This window comes from Trachinotus anak, unplaced genomic scaffold, assembly GCF_046630095.1.
Source record: "Trachinotus anak isolate AG129_WGS33_773 ecotype Australia unplaced genomic scaffold, CSIRO_AGI_Tana_v1 ptg000005l, whole genome shotgun sequence".
Taxonomy (NCBI): Eukaryota; Metazoa; Chordata; class Actinopteri; order Carangiformes; family Carangidae; genus Trachinotus; species Trachinotus anak.
The window spans coordinates 16,743,355-16,758,300 of NW_027273856.1; the positions used below are offsets into that span (position 1 = coordinate 16,743,355).

The window sequence follows — 14,946 nt, forward strand, 5'->3', positions numbered from 1 at the left end:
TGAAATATCTCAGCATCTACAAGACTGGATGGATCACTATGAATATTGTAAATAAATTCAATGTTCCTTAAAGAATAAACTTCTCACATCACCAGGAGTTACTACTTAGTTTACTGGTTTTGGGTAAAACTTATGGAAAACTAACTGAAATTTGGTTCACACATTCATGTGTCTTCAGGATGAATTGTAATAACTTTAATGATCCTCTGACTTTTCATTGTCATCAAGTCAAAATTTCAATTTTTTTCATATTTCGTTTCATGACCCCCGTAAAGCTAATGCAGCTAACATTGCCAACATCTATACTTTGTGTTTAATGCTAATTGTCAAGTTAGCATGCTAACACTCTAAACTAAGGTGGGGGACATGGTGAACATTACACCTGCTTAACATCAGTATTGTTATCATTGTTACAGTGATGATGTTAGCTTAGCATGATGAGGTTAGCATTTAGCTCAAAGAGCTGCTTGCAGGGCTGTACACTCCTGTTATTTAAAGTGACGACGGACCTTTTTGGAATTTGTCTAAAAACACTAGTCAAAAGTCAATATGAACAGGAAGAATAATTACAGCAAGTTCCAGTGTTCATATGGACACCTGTCTATTGTTTTAAGACAAACTTGAAAAGCAGTGAATCTACTCTTTCATTTGTGAGAAAATGACCATGTGAAACGTTTAAAGCACCGAGCTTCGTCCTGTTTTCAGAGGTTTATGCTTAAGGATAAGTCTGTCTCAATACAATACTCTCATTCCCATCAGTACATTGAAAGAGTTATAAAACACTGTATTCATTCATCCCGTCCATACTGGCTGGAAATTGATTCCTTCCTAATGTGATTCCAATTGTGAGATATGGGAGACCACAGTCCTGTGGGACAATGGATCTGACAAGCACAAGAGCCCTTAGCAGTAAGAGTTAGCTAAACCATGTTAACATGATTTTTTTTTTTTTTTAGCATAAACTGAAATCAGTCTAAGAGGGCACCACCATGTTTAAGAGGAAAGAGAACAAACAGCTCTCCAACCACACATGTACCACGTTCAACCCTAAACTTATAAAGTTCTCTCCATCCCTCTGAAATCACTCGAGAAGTAGGAAGGTCAGAGGTCATCTTTGTGAGCTATTGGATCGACCAGCAGAGTGTGAGGAGTCACTCACACCAGTAAAGGTCACAGATTTGTCACAGGCAACCTCATTGAGCCGGGAGCAGAGGGGTTAGATGAGCCGGGCTCGCTGGCTTAAATCTCCACTCATCCGTCTGACGTCCACATCCCAGGCACCGCTGAGAGAACAGGTGAGTGGGCACGTTCATGGTAATGATGCATTTATTCATTTTTTCTGACTTCAGCATGAAGAAAAGTTACATAACCACTGAGGCACAATTTCATCTTTATTTAAATTACTTTACATTTGAAAAGGATTTCAGTTCATGTAATGCGAATCCGTGTTTTCAGACGTGGGGAGAAATATTCTGAAATAAGTAGTCGTCTAAGATATGGGCCGTCAATGACTAAGATTGATGGTCAATAATAAATGCTGTGGACTCAGTATGGATATGATCAGCAGCGACCCTAATGTCTGGCTTTAATTTCCTGTTCATGAGGGGACGGTATATTAGCCATCGTTAGTCACTGCGAGTCTTGTGCTGCTAACACTTTTACTTTTCAGTGCATTTGTCTCAAAAATGCTCACAGTCACAGTTTGACTCGACTTCATGTCACTGACTAATATGGAGAGGAAAATATTTTAAAATAACAAACACAAGAAAAAAAAAACACATTTTCAAGTCTTTTAAAATGCAGATATGACACATAAATATCTCTTTAGAAGCAGTCTTGCATGAATAAAAATCCAATTACACAGAAAGCAGAAAAATACACACAACTGCATGAGGTAATGAAATGCAACAGCCCTGCAATAAATAATATATTTTCTTAGGTTTTGTCTGCTGGTTTTAGTTTTTGTATTGACTCAAATCTATTGTGCGTCTGTTGTGTTGAGTTAGACTGCATTATATTGAGAGGCTGTGTTTTATTGTGTCCACTTTGTTTACATAAACTAATACTAGAAACAGCATTTAATATGTAGGCAAACACAACACCACGAACTACAGCCTGACCTGAATTCACAACTGTTGCCAACACACAAGAAAATTGTGTTACAAAGTTAGTGCTTATTACAGGGCTACTGTATCACATTGTGTTATTATAGACAAGGGTTGATATGTTGGTCTGTTTACATATTTAAGATTTGTGGAAGCCCAGTGGACAGTCAGTCCACGCTACATCAGTGTGAGGAAAGTACAAAAGAAATAACAAGTAAAAATCTCAATGTTCTAATATCAAGTGTGAGTGAAAACCTGAATAAAGCTGAGATAATGAGGAGTCAGCACAACCCTGCAGATCTGTTTAACAAGTAATAGCATTACTCATCCCTTACATTTCATTTTAGCTCTGAACACACTAAAATTGATTTTTTATGTCAAACAATCAAGGCCTGAGCAGCATGGTACTCACAGGAAATACAGCTCAAGTCCCACTAGATCTCTATATGGACTTGTTTGAGTATCATTGTGTGTTTTGTCTGCAGTGCAGCCCAGGGGTCCAAGGTCAATGGACTGTCTTCCACTAGCGGATCTCAAGGCTCAAATGGAGCTCTTTTAGTTCAAGCCTATTTTCCCTTTATGTGGTTTCCCTCACGGTTTCTAAACCGCGCTGCTGTTTCAGTGACAGAAATAGCACCTACAATCCCATTTAATCATACATATTTCTTATCCCCACATCCCAGTGGCAGCAAAGTGGCTATTGTTTACACATATAGGAAGCTCTGCAGTCAGGGGGTCCTCTGCAGTCAATATTTCCATGTAGTGGCTACGGTGGTTATAGCCATAATGGTTGCTGATGTGCACTTTGTGTCAGTGGGAGTCCTCCTTAAGAGCAGAGCGCACTCTGGCCTCCAGCTGGTCTGCCGGGGGCCGAACATCTGGGTTTGAGTCGAGCATGTCTAACAGCAGGGCGCACATAGCCGGACCAGGGGGGGGTGGCAGCGGGGGCGCCCTCTTAAACTTCATAGGGATACACAGCTGGAGGTCGGCATTCTCCCACAAAGCTTCCCCCAGTGGCATCAACCAGCCCGAACGACCCTTACACACATAGGCACCTAAAGGAGAAACACAAGGTAAGTCCTCAGGCAGGAGGCTCCTGACTGACTGCAGGGGGCCACTTGATCTCTGTGATTGTGGGCCACACATGTATCTGCAAGTAGTCAAGTACCTGCTGGCCAACCATATTTCCAGGAAATGGGTTAAGACTACAAGTGTGTGGAGGATTTCCAGGACTCACTGGGTCAATGAGTCAGTCGAAATGAAAGAGCTTTGTAGTTCAACAGGAACAAAACAATAACACAGAGTCCAGGGGATACACGAGGAATTCAACAAATAAAAGTCAATACATGGAGTTATCTTAATAAAAGGAAACAAATCTCATAAAGCTGCTGGTTTTTATGTCGTCAGTGATATTCAGCAGATGTTCATACACGCTAAAGCTCCAATGAAAATGAGCCTAATTAGGTATTTTCCCGAGAAAAAGAAAAACAAACGAGGTAAGTTAGGTAAACAGAGCAGGCATCGGGCATCAGCGAGGGGCTCTGATGACGCATTTCTCTTGGTCATCATGTGAAGTGTTCTGCCAGAAGCCCCGAAGAGTAAAATGCTCCAACCAATCCTGCCAGCACCAAAAACCATTTTGCTAAGTGAAAGTTTAAAGTTGCAGCATGATGACAGACTGATGGGCACGGACAGACAGACAGAGTGTTATCACACCATCAGAGCAAAGTGAGAAATATCCACAAATCTGTTATTGTCATTTATTCCCATGATGCTCCTCTCACGTTGTGCGCATGCAGGCAGGTGTGTGAGTGAGTTACTATGGTTACGATGACACTGTCGCTCTGAAACGTTCTGATGGTTCAGTAGTTAGTATGCCTTTACAAAAATCACAGATGTAATTGTGCCTTAGTTATGTAAAGTGACATACTTCTATATTTTTGGGAAATATAATTACAAATGACATGAAATGAGTTAAACTGTAATCTTGCACCCCCCCTCCCTCCAAAATTTCAACTAATAGTTGAAAACTGGGCTGGTCTCATGCAGCAGGTCTTGATAAATTGTGCGACAAAGTTGGTTCTAAATGCTGCTGTGAAGCCATGAGAGTGTGTAACAAGTTTGGGTTCAGACGAGTACAGCATGCTGACATTAGCAGATGCAGAAATGCGCAGAGAAACAACTACAGCAACGCACCAGCAATGACAGAAGAAGAAGAGTGACAGCAGGTAAACCTGGATGTAAACAATGCAGGTTTAAAAACTTTTCCAAATTGGCTTTGCAAAACGTTTATGAAGAAATTAGTGCATGCAACACGCACAAAGTAACACTGAATGTAAATGGAAACCCGCAGCATACCACACACTTATTCTGCCTAATCAGATGTCTGTGCCAGTTCTATAGCACAACTAATCACTGCTGCTACTACTAACTCTGAGCAGGTATTGAGTATGTAGCTTGTTTACAGTGGAAAAGTGACAGCATGAAAACAGTCAGTATGAATACTAACAAAAGGATTCAACAACACCTCAGAAAACAATAAATAACTACTGTATATTTGTACAAACATGGTGTTGTTCTGTTCTTAAATGTAAGTGTAACTGTGGCTGTTTAAAATCAGTTTGTTGACGTGAGATGACATCACTTCCTGTTAGCATAACACAGGTAAGCGTGTTGATTTTTTGTACAAAGATTACTACTACTACACATGTATAGTACTATGTACCATAATATGAGTGTACACAACATACATACAGCTAGTACAAGGCAAAGGGGTCGGGATGCCACAGTTTTTTTTTTTTTACTAACATCTCCTACAAATCTGTCAATCAAGTTTTGTTAAGCAGGACCACCTTTAAACACCCTGCACACACACACGCGCGCACACGCGCACGCGCACACACACACACACGCGCACACACACACACACACACACACACACACACACACACACACACACACACACACACACACACACACACACACACACCTCTTGATATCTACCTCAGAAGTTGGGCAAAGTTGAAGTGCCGAGACGAGCTCCCTCTTCTTTCTTTTGTACTGTTGTGAGATAAACGCTGAGCTTCTGGCTTCTTATCAGAATCATTAACAAAGATAAAACTTTGGGCTCTAATAACTTCAATCAGTCATTTGTCATTGTTTGACATTTTCTAGACTACATGACTAATTGAAAAAAATTAGTAGATTAATGAAGAAAAGGAAAATCATTAGCGGCATCCCGTAAATGTAGCAACTCAAAAAATGAAAGAGGATTATATACGAAAGTGATTATAAATGCATCTTTCTTGTCCTTTCTCAGTTTTCTAAGGAGTACAAATGAACTTTAATGAAAAACTGTTGGTAACACATCTGTCATGCAGATACAAGAGATGCTCATCACTGAACCCTGTCTGAAACACTGCAGGTGAAGTCCAGCTGTGACCTGTTGAAAGCTCAGGCCTGACTGAGCGACAAGACAACACGGCTTTCAGAGCTGGAGGACAAACACCAGAGGCTGTGTCTTACTCCTTGACTATATTCTCTCTGCTCCCCTGCCTAGTCAAATAACTGTGTGGGTGTGTGGGTTTTGAGAGAGGATAAAGTAAAATAATGGAGCATTTTATCTGTCTGTGAAAAGCCTCCAGCTGCCTCTCCCTATTTTCTCACTGACAAAGAGGATCATGATCGGGGCTGCTAAATTCTATCTTTGCCTTTTTTTTTTTTTTTTTATTTGAATCCACTGACACCCTTCTGTCTCTCACTCCAATCGTAACCGTTTTCATTCAGCCTAATGGAGTATCAGTGACTCAGGGAGGTTCTTGTGCACTAAACCTGGAGATAATGGCTGCCACTGGGCCGGCTCTGGCCGGAACCACTTTTGTGAATAAAATGAGACATTTGTGTTATGGCCGTTTCATTACTCTCTGATAGCGGAGTGCGGGGCAGAACATTAAGAACATTCCTCATCCTATGGCCACTTGGGGTTTTGACAGAGGAAAAAAAAAAGGGACATTAAACAAATAGATTAAAATCCCAACGCTGTTCTGCAGAGCTGAGCTCGACCTCTCCTCGCTCCCTACATCAAACTTCTATGCCATGACAAGATTAATTTACAACAAAGACAAATAATGAAATGCAATTACACAATTACAACTCATCTGCGTCTTTGAATTACCATCAAAATGTCATTGATCTTCATTAATGCCTGGACCCAAAGAAGACGATAAAATAAATAAATAAATAAAAACACAAAAAAGTGGCAGATTATTCTGAACAAACATGCGGCCAACAGCAGCACTCTTTGGTGTAGGGAAAGCTTAATTACATATTGTCACTTTTTATTACAAGAAACAGAGCTACTGTGATCCATATCAAAATGTACATTGCATAAATCATCTTTCATCTCTTTGCCATTTAGATTCGTGATTGTTCCGTCCATGGCTGATGAATGTATGATGTATAGCATGTGACATTTTTAATATGGGCCAGTTAATTAAGTCAAACTCGATTCAGTGCGATGCGTCATCAACCTGCCTGACCACACACTCAACCTTTCCAGCCTCTCTGAGAGCGCTCTGACTGGTGAGCAGGATGTCACATGACGTGCCTGTGCTGATATGTTACCCTAAATGTTAACATGAACGCGCTGGCCACCCTGGTTTAGTTGGAGAGCTGCTTAGGTTGATCATAGTGTTTCATTTTGAGGAAAGGAAGCATCAGGTGTCTCTGTTGACTCAGCACTTACCCAGTTGCTCCTGTGTGGTCCCTTCCTCCAGAAAGGTGATTCTCTCTAGGACCGCCCAGAACATCACACCCAGGGAGAAGATGTCCGCCTGGGCCGTGTAGGTCAGTCCACCCCACACCTCCGGAGCCATGTAGAAGTCAGAGCCGCAGGTGGATGAGAAGTGCTGCCTGGTCAGATCCCCGTCCACCAGACCTTCACTCATCTTGCTCAGACCAAAGTCTGCCACCTAGAGGTTGAACATGGAGATTTACTGAATTAAAAAAATACAGTACACTTTGTGCAAGAACATTTTTCACAAACATACAGCTCAAGACATTTTTTTAGGTCAATATTTACAGTAAAACAGGAGGGCCCTGATATTTGATTTATTGTGACATTTTTCCATTGACATGTGGACTCAGTGCAAGTCAATATGTGCAAATGTCGATACAGCAGAGCTGAAACGATTTGTCATCTGATTATTTGGTCAACTGACAGAAAATTAGCCAGCAGCCAATTCAATAAGTAATTAATCAATTTTTAATGACTATAATATGTTGTAAAATAAACAAATAAATACATAAATTAGGGCTGAACAGTTAATGGAAATATGGTCAAGTACAATATCCAAGTCAATAAAAAATGTCACCACAACAGACAATAAATGAAGCATTGTGGTGTTTCAGAGATGCCGTGGCCTACAAACTATGTCCTCCACACACATAGAGTTAGATGATGATGGGATTTTTGTTTGGTACAAGCCCCAACACAAATCACCTCATCATCACTTTTATATTTTGTTGAGAGAAACTGAAACGCAAAAAACCATCTGAAATCGTGACTCATGTCATAATCACAATGTCTGCAAATATCATTGCGATATGATTTCTTTTTGCATATCAGCCCTGATATAAATAAATAACTAAAAGAAGAAGCTCATCAGATGTGAATATTTACTAGTTGCTGGTCTTCTGACAGTAAACTGTAAATGTTTCAGTTTCGTATGGTTGCTCAGACAAAATAAGCCATCTGCATGTCACTTTGAGCCCCTGGTTTCAGCCCTGATACACATCCTTTCTTTATGTATTGTACACAAAGGAGAGCACCAGAATGTGAACCATTACCAAAATTAGATTTGGATGGGAAAAGGGCCAGAATAATGGGCCGGATGTTATGGTTACAATCTAAAATCCCAGGTTCAAGCATCTGTGGACTGCGTAGGAAAAAAGCCATTACGGTTGAAAGAGCTAAATCATATTGAAATCACAAAAATGCTTATTCCAACGCCTCCACAAGCGCTTATCAGGATGTCTTAAAGAGAGGATTTACCCTATAAACTATCTTCACAAGAGCGTGGAATTGAAATTTTCTCCAAACTGTCAACTTATCATACTCCTCTTTTCAGCCCAACTGTGGTAAAGTTTTATATCTCTTGATATGCACTTGATATTCTTATTTTTATTTTAAATTACTTTTCTCCATTTCATTTTGTTATGATGTTTATTTTGTTTCAAGTTCACTGCTGTTGTGAAAGCAAAACACCCCCAGAGAGAACAAACTATTGAAGAGCACACTGCCTTCAAATTTAAACAGTGTGACTTCTCCAATAAGTTGTGCACCGACTCTGGAATAACGCTACATAATCTAAACACTGTCACATCTCAACAATCTGCTTACCTTGACAACAGGTCCCTTTGGTGTGACACAGACCAGCACATTGTCAGGCTTCAGATCTCGGTGGGTGATACCAAGGCCATGAAGGAAGGCCACAGCACTGCAGAGCTGTCGCACAACGCTGTGGTTACGCTGGGCATCTGGGGGCCTGGAGAGCAGGTACTGGTTCAAGTCACCCCCATCACAGTACTCCATCACAAGCCACAGGGCCAAGCAGCGCAGGGGCCCCAGCTGCTCCTCCTCCCTCTGGGCCAGTCTCTTTCTGGCTCTGTTTTGAGGCCTTTGTGGGGTTGTAGAATCAGATCCATTTGATTTAGTCTTGTCCTGGAGCTTCACTCTGGCCTGGACTGTGTTGGTCCTGTCCTGAAGTCTAGACACAGAGTTAGTCCTCCTCTGGGTGTTAGACTGGGCATCATTTCCCCCCTGACTTTGTGGTTCTCTGACTACACTGCCTTTCAGCACACTCTCAACAAGACGTGGAGGCAGTTTCCCTGGTTTTAGCGGCTTCAGGCTTCTTGGCCCTGTCTGCAGGAGGCAGCTGTGGAGTGCAATCACATTGACATGGTTCTTGGCAGTAGCTCTCATAGCCCACAGCTCTTGCAGGTAGAGTTCAATGCACTCTGGATTGCTGCAGGGCAGGCGCTTGATAGCCACCCTCTGTCCTGTTTTGGCCATATGGCCCTCAAAGACCACACCGTAGCTGCCTCGTCCTACCTCCTTCTCTAAAGTGTAGAGCTCCTCCATCTCTCACAGGAGCTGAGTGAGTCCTAAATAAATCCAAAAAGATAGGATTATTGCGATAAAAATGTCATCTAGTATTAACAACACTGTAATTGCAATAGCGTACAACACTTAACCAGACTGTCCCTCGGATTTTTACGTTTGTTATAACAGGCGCTTCAGAATGAAACGGGTAATGTTTCATTACACACATCTGGGATTATTATGAACGCTAACGTTACAGGTCACTACCGTATGTGCTAGAGCTAACGTTGCTAACGTCAGTGGTTAATTAGTCTCAAAATAAATGATCTTCACCCGTATCTTTTTCAAGTTGAAGTTAACATAGACTAAATTTAGTACAGGAACAATCACTTAAATGGTCAATGTGTCCTCGGAACCATATGAAGTTAGTTACTGAATGACTTTAACTCGGCGCTGTCCGTCGCCACTAGTTTAAAAACGTACACAAAGCTCTAGCTTCAGACGACCTCTTGTTATTTTAATTCCACTTACCCACAAACTGCAGCTGATATTGCCAACGATAAATCAAACTGAATCTCCAATCTACACGACTGACGAGCCGCCCCGCACCATGTTCACCGGATATGGCTGTTTTTATTGATGATAAACAACTGAAACAAAACAGAACAAAACTTAACAGACTTCCGGGTCTAAATTCGTAGCGTCCCGCTCTGGGTGTACGTGCATCGTGATTGGCTACAAGTTGAATTAAGTTGCGTGTTGTGATTGGCTGGTGGCAGAGACGTCGACTTGTCAGAGCTAGTCACGGTTGCTGCTGTTCATGAGGATATTGCCCAGACTAGCCATGGATGTATTATAAGAACTAAGGTCTTATATATTAGGTCTTATAATACATCCATGGGACTAGCCCATGGGACTAGCCCAGCTACAGTTCTAGATAATACCGTTTTTAAACAGCAAGTTCTGTCAGCCTTAAAACCCAAATGTACACATTTGATTTTCTATGCAAGTGCTTCAAAGCAAAGTTAATTTAGTTTTTCATTATATGGATTGTGTATACATATATATATATGACAAAATGAAACATTATGATTTTGTCATATTTTGAGGGGGATAATAAGTCCAACCTGGTCAGAAGTATTTTTGCCTATTTTAGTAGAAGCTAGACTAAAATAAATGCTTCAGTGGGTCTTCAGTTTTCAGTACTGACAAACACAATGGAGATACTGAGAATGCCTTACTAAAGCAATGAATCTGAATCACTAGTCTATTATACGATGGGACAGTTTTGTAATCAGGCCCTCTAATTTCACATAAAAAGCTCTGAAAGAGCAAAAACACAAAACTTTCCTCATTGCTGCAGTCCCATTTAATCACAAAAGACCTTCTCAAACAAAACACGCACACACACCTATACACACACACACACTGAGTGGGTGCTGCATCAGTATCGTATCGACTATTTTTTGGTGGAGGAGCGGCAACAGTGGTGATGACAGATAACAGCTTTGTGTGTGTGTGTGTGTGTGTGTGTGTGTGTGTGTGTGTGTGTGTGTGTGTGTGTGTGTGAGTGTGTGTGTGTGCGTGCGTGTGTATGTGTGCATGTGTGTGTGCGCATATGTGCGTGTGTTTGTTCTTCAGAGAGAATATAATAGGAAACATGGTGATTCATTGCACTGAAGCACACTGTGAAAAAAAAGAGCTTTGAAGTGAATGTGTGTGTGATATGAGTGTGTGTGTGCTTATGTGATCCATTGCTTTTATCAGTGATGCCAATCATTACTCTTCATTACTTGAGGAAGATGGAGTCAGTCACACTTGACTTGTTTTTATCTTGAGGCAAATGCCCTCTATTCTATTATCTCACCCCTCACTTGCTTTGACAGATGTCTGGATGCAGCATAATACAGGAGACATTCTGGCTGGAGAATTTATAAGAAAATATTTGGTGGGAACCACACAAAAAACTTCCTGACAAATTGAACAAAGCGTCCCAGACAACCCAAAAAGATCCTAATGAGCACAATAAGAATTATAGTTTTAATCACCTCTGTTTTCAGACTAATTGTGTTTCCGTGGGGTCTTTGCTTGCTAATTATGGAGTCCACCGACAGGAGGGGCAACAGTAATTATTTCCTTGATTGAGGTCAAAACCCTGCATTTAATCCTGAGCTCCCCACACACAAAGAGTAAACATCAGTAAACATCTTCCCAGCATCCCGTACTCAATTTCACAGCAGTCACTCTTTTACAAATGATCATTTTCCTCCTCAGTAAGCCAGCTTTTCATTGGAAAGTCTGCCACATTGTCTGCCACAGTTCTCACGTCCTTACTGTATAAACCCAGGGCCCTTACATTAAAACACTGTAGTGGGCACTGGGTTGATCGCATACTGTCCATTCTCTTCAGTTTTTATAGGAAATAAAAGGTTTCAGATGCCCTCCTGGTATCTGCAGCTGGTATCTGCAGCTCTTGAGGGAGTTATGCAACAAGATTTATATGTACAAACATATGAAATACCTCCTGCTAAATGCTTACACTCTGAAATAAAACTTTTTTGGTAGGTTGACGCTGCAGATTTTCCGGGCAGAGGTGTAATTCTTCTTTCATGCAAAATTAAGGCGGCTTTTGGGATGGAAATGTAATTCTTTTCCTGGCAAAATTCATTCCTGACCCTGCTGTTAATAACAATCAATTGTGTCTTGACAGGTGAAAGTCCCGAGCTGCCATAAACCACTGCAGGGACCCCTGTGTTTCACATCATTGGGTTTCATTGTGGAGGAGGACAGTAAAACACCTCAGCTGAATGAGATGGAGAGGAGACAAGGAGTTCGACTTGAGATGAACAGCGGACACGAGCCAAACGCTGGTTTGGTGCAGCTGTCTGTGAGTTGTTGAATTCTTTTGGCAGGGGGCCCAGCAGCCATCAGTCAGCACTTTCACTTCACTAAAAACACTTTGAGCTCCAAAAAAGAAAAAAAAAATCTTCTAAATCTAGTTGTTAGTGCAGGAAATTAAAGTATAACTTGGTGTCACAGGCAGTAAACCACAAAAAGTGGAATGTAATGTATGCAAATTTAGGGACGTTTTGCCATTTGCTTATAACTCTTTACTGCAAAATTGAGTTCATTATAGGAAACTATCTTGGGACAGATTATGCATTTATTCCAATTGGATAATAAGATTTGCTTTTATGTCAGCTATCATTCTCTCACAATTATCAAATGGTGCATATAAAGATCTTGCAATATCTACTAAAAGATGTTTATTTCTTATGAAAGAATATTATCTGCTAAGGGACTGTCGATTGAAGCGCTCATATGAATGATTATGTACTGTGTTTCCACTGATACAAATCAATACATTTTCATTATATCACATCAGAATGAGTTAACCATCTTTGCACAGTTCACTGTGATATTCTGTGTAGCTTAAATGTTGCCATATGGCTGTTTGGAAACCAATTACACATTTCTATAGAGAGTTATTTGTGTTTCTAATTCATGTGGAAAATTACTGAATGATGAAAGCCTCAGTCATTAACAACCATTTTTTTCTGTCAACACTGGAATAGGACGAGCTCTACTTGAATACAGAAATAATGTATTTAAAAAAAAAATGTGTTCTTGGAAATCATAGTATCCCTCGTAAAAAGTTCATTTTAGAGATTATATAAAATTACAACATGTTTAACAACAGGAACTAAAGACAAAACATCACTCTCACATCACTCACATGTACAAAAATATTTTAGAAATTGGAAAAACAACTTATGACCATCCCATTTTTATGACTCCATGCATATGCCATTGACAAGAAAATTTTACAAAAACATCAATAGCAATACTGGACTTACAAGGTTTTTAAAGTGATGTGGTGCCAAGCTAAGCATGGCCGCCTCTGTCATCGAGGTAATCAGTGCCTCTTGGCCACCAGAGGAAACATTTATGTACACTGGACAGCCAGTGGATAACAGTGGTATCAATGACAGACAGGCCCTGCAATGGCTGCTTGTTCTTCAGGGCTCCTTATCTCAGCCGCACCAAGGGCTCTGTCTATGCACCCAATTCATCCATCACTATCAGACCTCACACAGGTTCAGGCCACCATTCACATGTTCACAGGGAGCTAAAGCTAACGCCTTCTCCTGATGAGAGGTGATGAGAGGGGAGCTGAAGTGTATCTTCAAGACCAAAAAAAGTGGGTTTTTCCTGTGGCTATTGTAATTATCAGAGACATAATTATTGCTATTTCTATCACACGTACTAATAATTAATTGCTACTTAGCCTTAAGTTGTTAGCCACATTCAAACAAACAGACATTAATGAACCCTAGAGGATGAATGCTAATGACTTTGGTGATCCACTGATTTTTCCTTGAGTGCCACCAGTGTCTCGGTGAATTATTCCAAATCATTCATGGTTCCCAGATGACGAATCCTAATGAAAGCTGGTGATACCCTGACTTTTTCTCTAACACCACCATGAGGTTGACATTTATGGTTCTGACTCATGAACTGCCATGGAACTTGGTATCATGTCGTTCACATAAAGGGTTAGTAACCTTGGTGAACTCTTAGCTTTTAATCCAGTTCCATCAAGAAGTCAAATCTTTTAATTAGTTTTATTAACGACCAAATATCTGCAAAACTAATATTCATTCCCAGCAGTCTCAGCTTTATTTTTTAAATGCAATTTAGCAAATGTTAGCATGCTAACATGCTAAACTTAAACGGTAAAGATGGAAAACATTATCCACTGAAGATCAGCATATTAGCATTGTCATTGTGAGCTTGCTGATGTTAGCATTCAGCTCCAACCACTGTACAGCTTTGAAATCATTTGAATGGAGCCAGTCCAGTGGGTGGGGTCATTGAATCTGGCTCAGCTTATGCTGCAACGTGACATCGTCCAGCAGCGTGCTGTGTTGGCCAATCACATGCACGCAAGCGCACCTTTCCAGTGGATTACTTTTTTACCACGAACCGTATATTTCTACTGTTTGACCTCGTGATGAAGATAAAATAGTTGCTTTCCAGAGTTGTGAAATCCTGTCTGTGAGTATCACAAGCCATTGTTGAGTGTTTTACTGTAGTAATAAGCCTGTGAACGCATTAATGTGTTACTCTAACTGGACTTCCTGGCTCGAATTTCAATATCTAAGCAGTATCTTAAATAAACGCTCCCATTAATGCAGCACCTGCCTTAAAACTACACAGGCTGAATGTCCACTTACTCTTCTTTCTGCACTCACTTTTTACTCCATTGTTCTTTTGGTTCACATAATCATCCTGACTTTAACCCAACATTCAACATGTATTATAGACACTAGCCTACAGAGAAACCCCTCAGGACCTTGGGGCAGGTCTTGTTTTCCATCCCCAAATCTCCTGCATGAGTCATACCGCCCGCCTGCCTGCAGACCTAAGCTGGCTGCATGCTCTATCCATGGACTGCCCTCTCCTATATTGTTCATTCTTTTATTTACAAGGAGAACGTAGTCTCCTATTCAGGTGAGCCATCACCACCAACAACCATTTTTCAGCACAAACAACCTCATCGACCCACAGTCATCTCCATGGCATTGCTTTTCTCTTGTATTCAACTTGTATTACTGGAGTAAACATGTTTGAGGTGCCATTGTTTCCCTGACCTTGGCAGCAGGTTGGCATTGTGGTGGTGGGTATTTTGGAAACCTCAGACATTTGGATTCTGGATCAATCTCACAGTGGATGATG

General features: G+C 40.8%; 2 protein-coding genes across 2 annotated transcripts in view; one reads left to right on the plus strand and one right to left on the minus strand.

Annotated features, from left to right (window-relative positions):
* elp3 (elongator acetyltransferase complex subunit 3) overlaps positions 1 to 14,946 on the plus strand; it is a 127,841-nt gene that overhangs the window by 26,076 nt on the left and 86,819 nt on the right. The gene's annotated exons all lie outside the window — the stretch shown is intronic.
* LOC139621770 (serine/threonine-protein kinase pdik1l-B) lies at positions 1,379 to 9,914 on the minus strand. The gene is made up of 4 exons (XM_071478603.1): positions 9,739 to 9,914; positions 8,506 to 9,269; positions 6,850 to 7,075; positions 1,379 to 3,160 (listed from the first exon to the last, which is right to left on the minus strand). The coding sequence occupies exons 2-4, from the start codon at positions 9,244 to 9,246 to the stop codon at positions 2,916 to 2,918; spliced, it is 1,212 nt and encodes a 403-aa protein (XP_071334704.1). The 5' UTR covers positions 9,247 to 9,269; positions 9,739 to 9,914; the 3' UTR covers positions 1,379 to 2,915.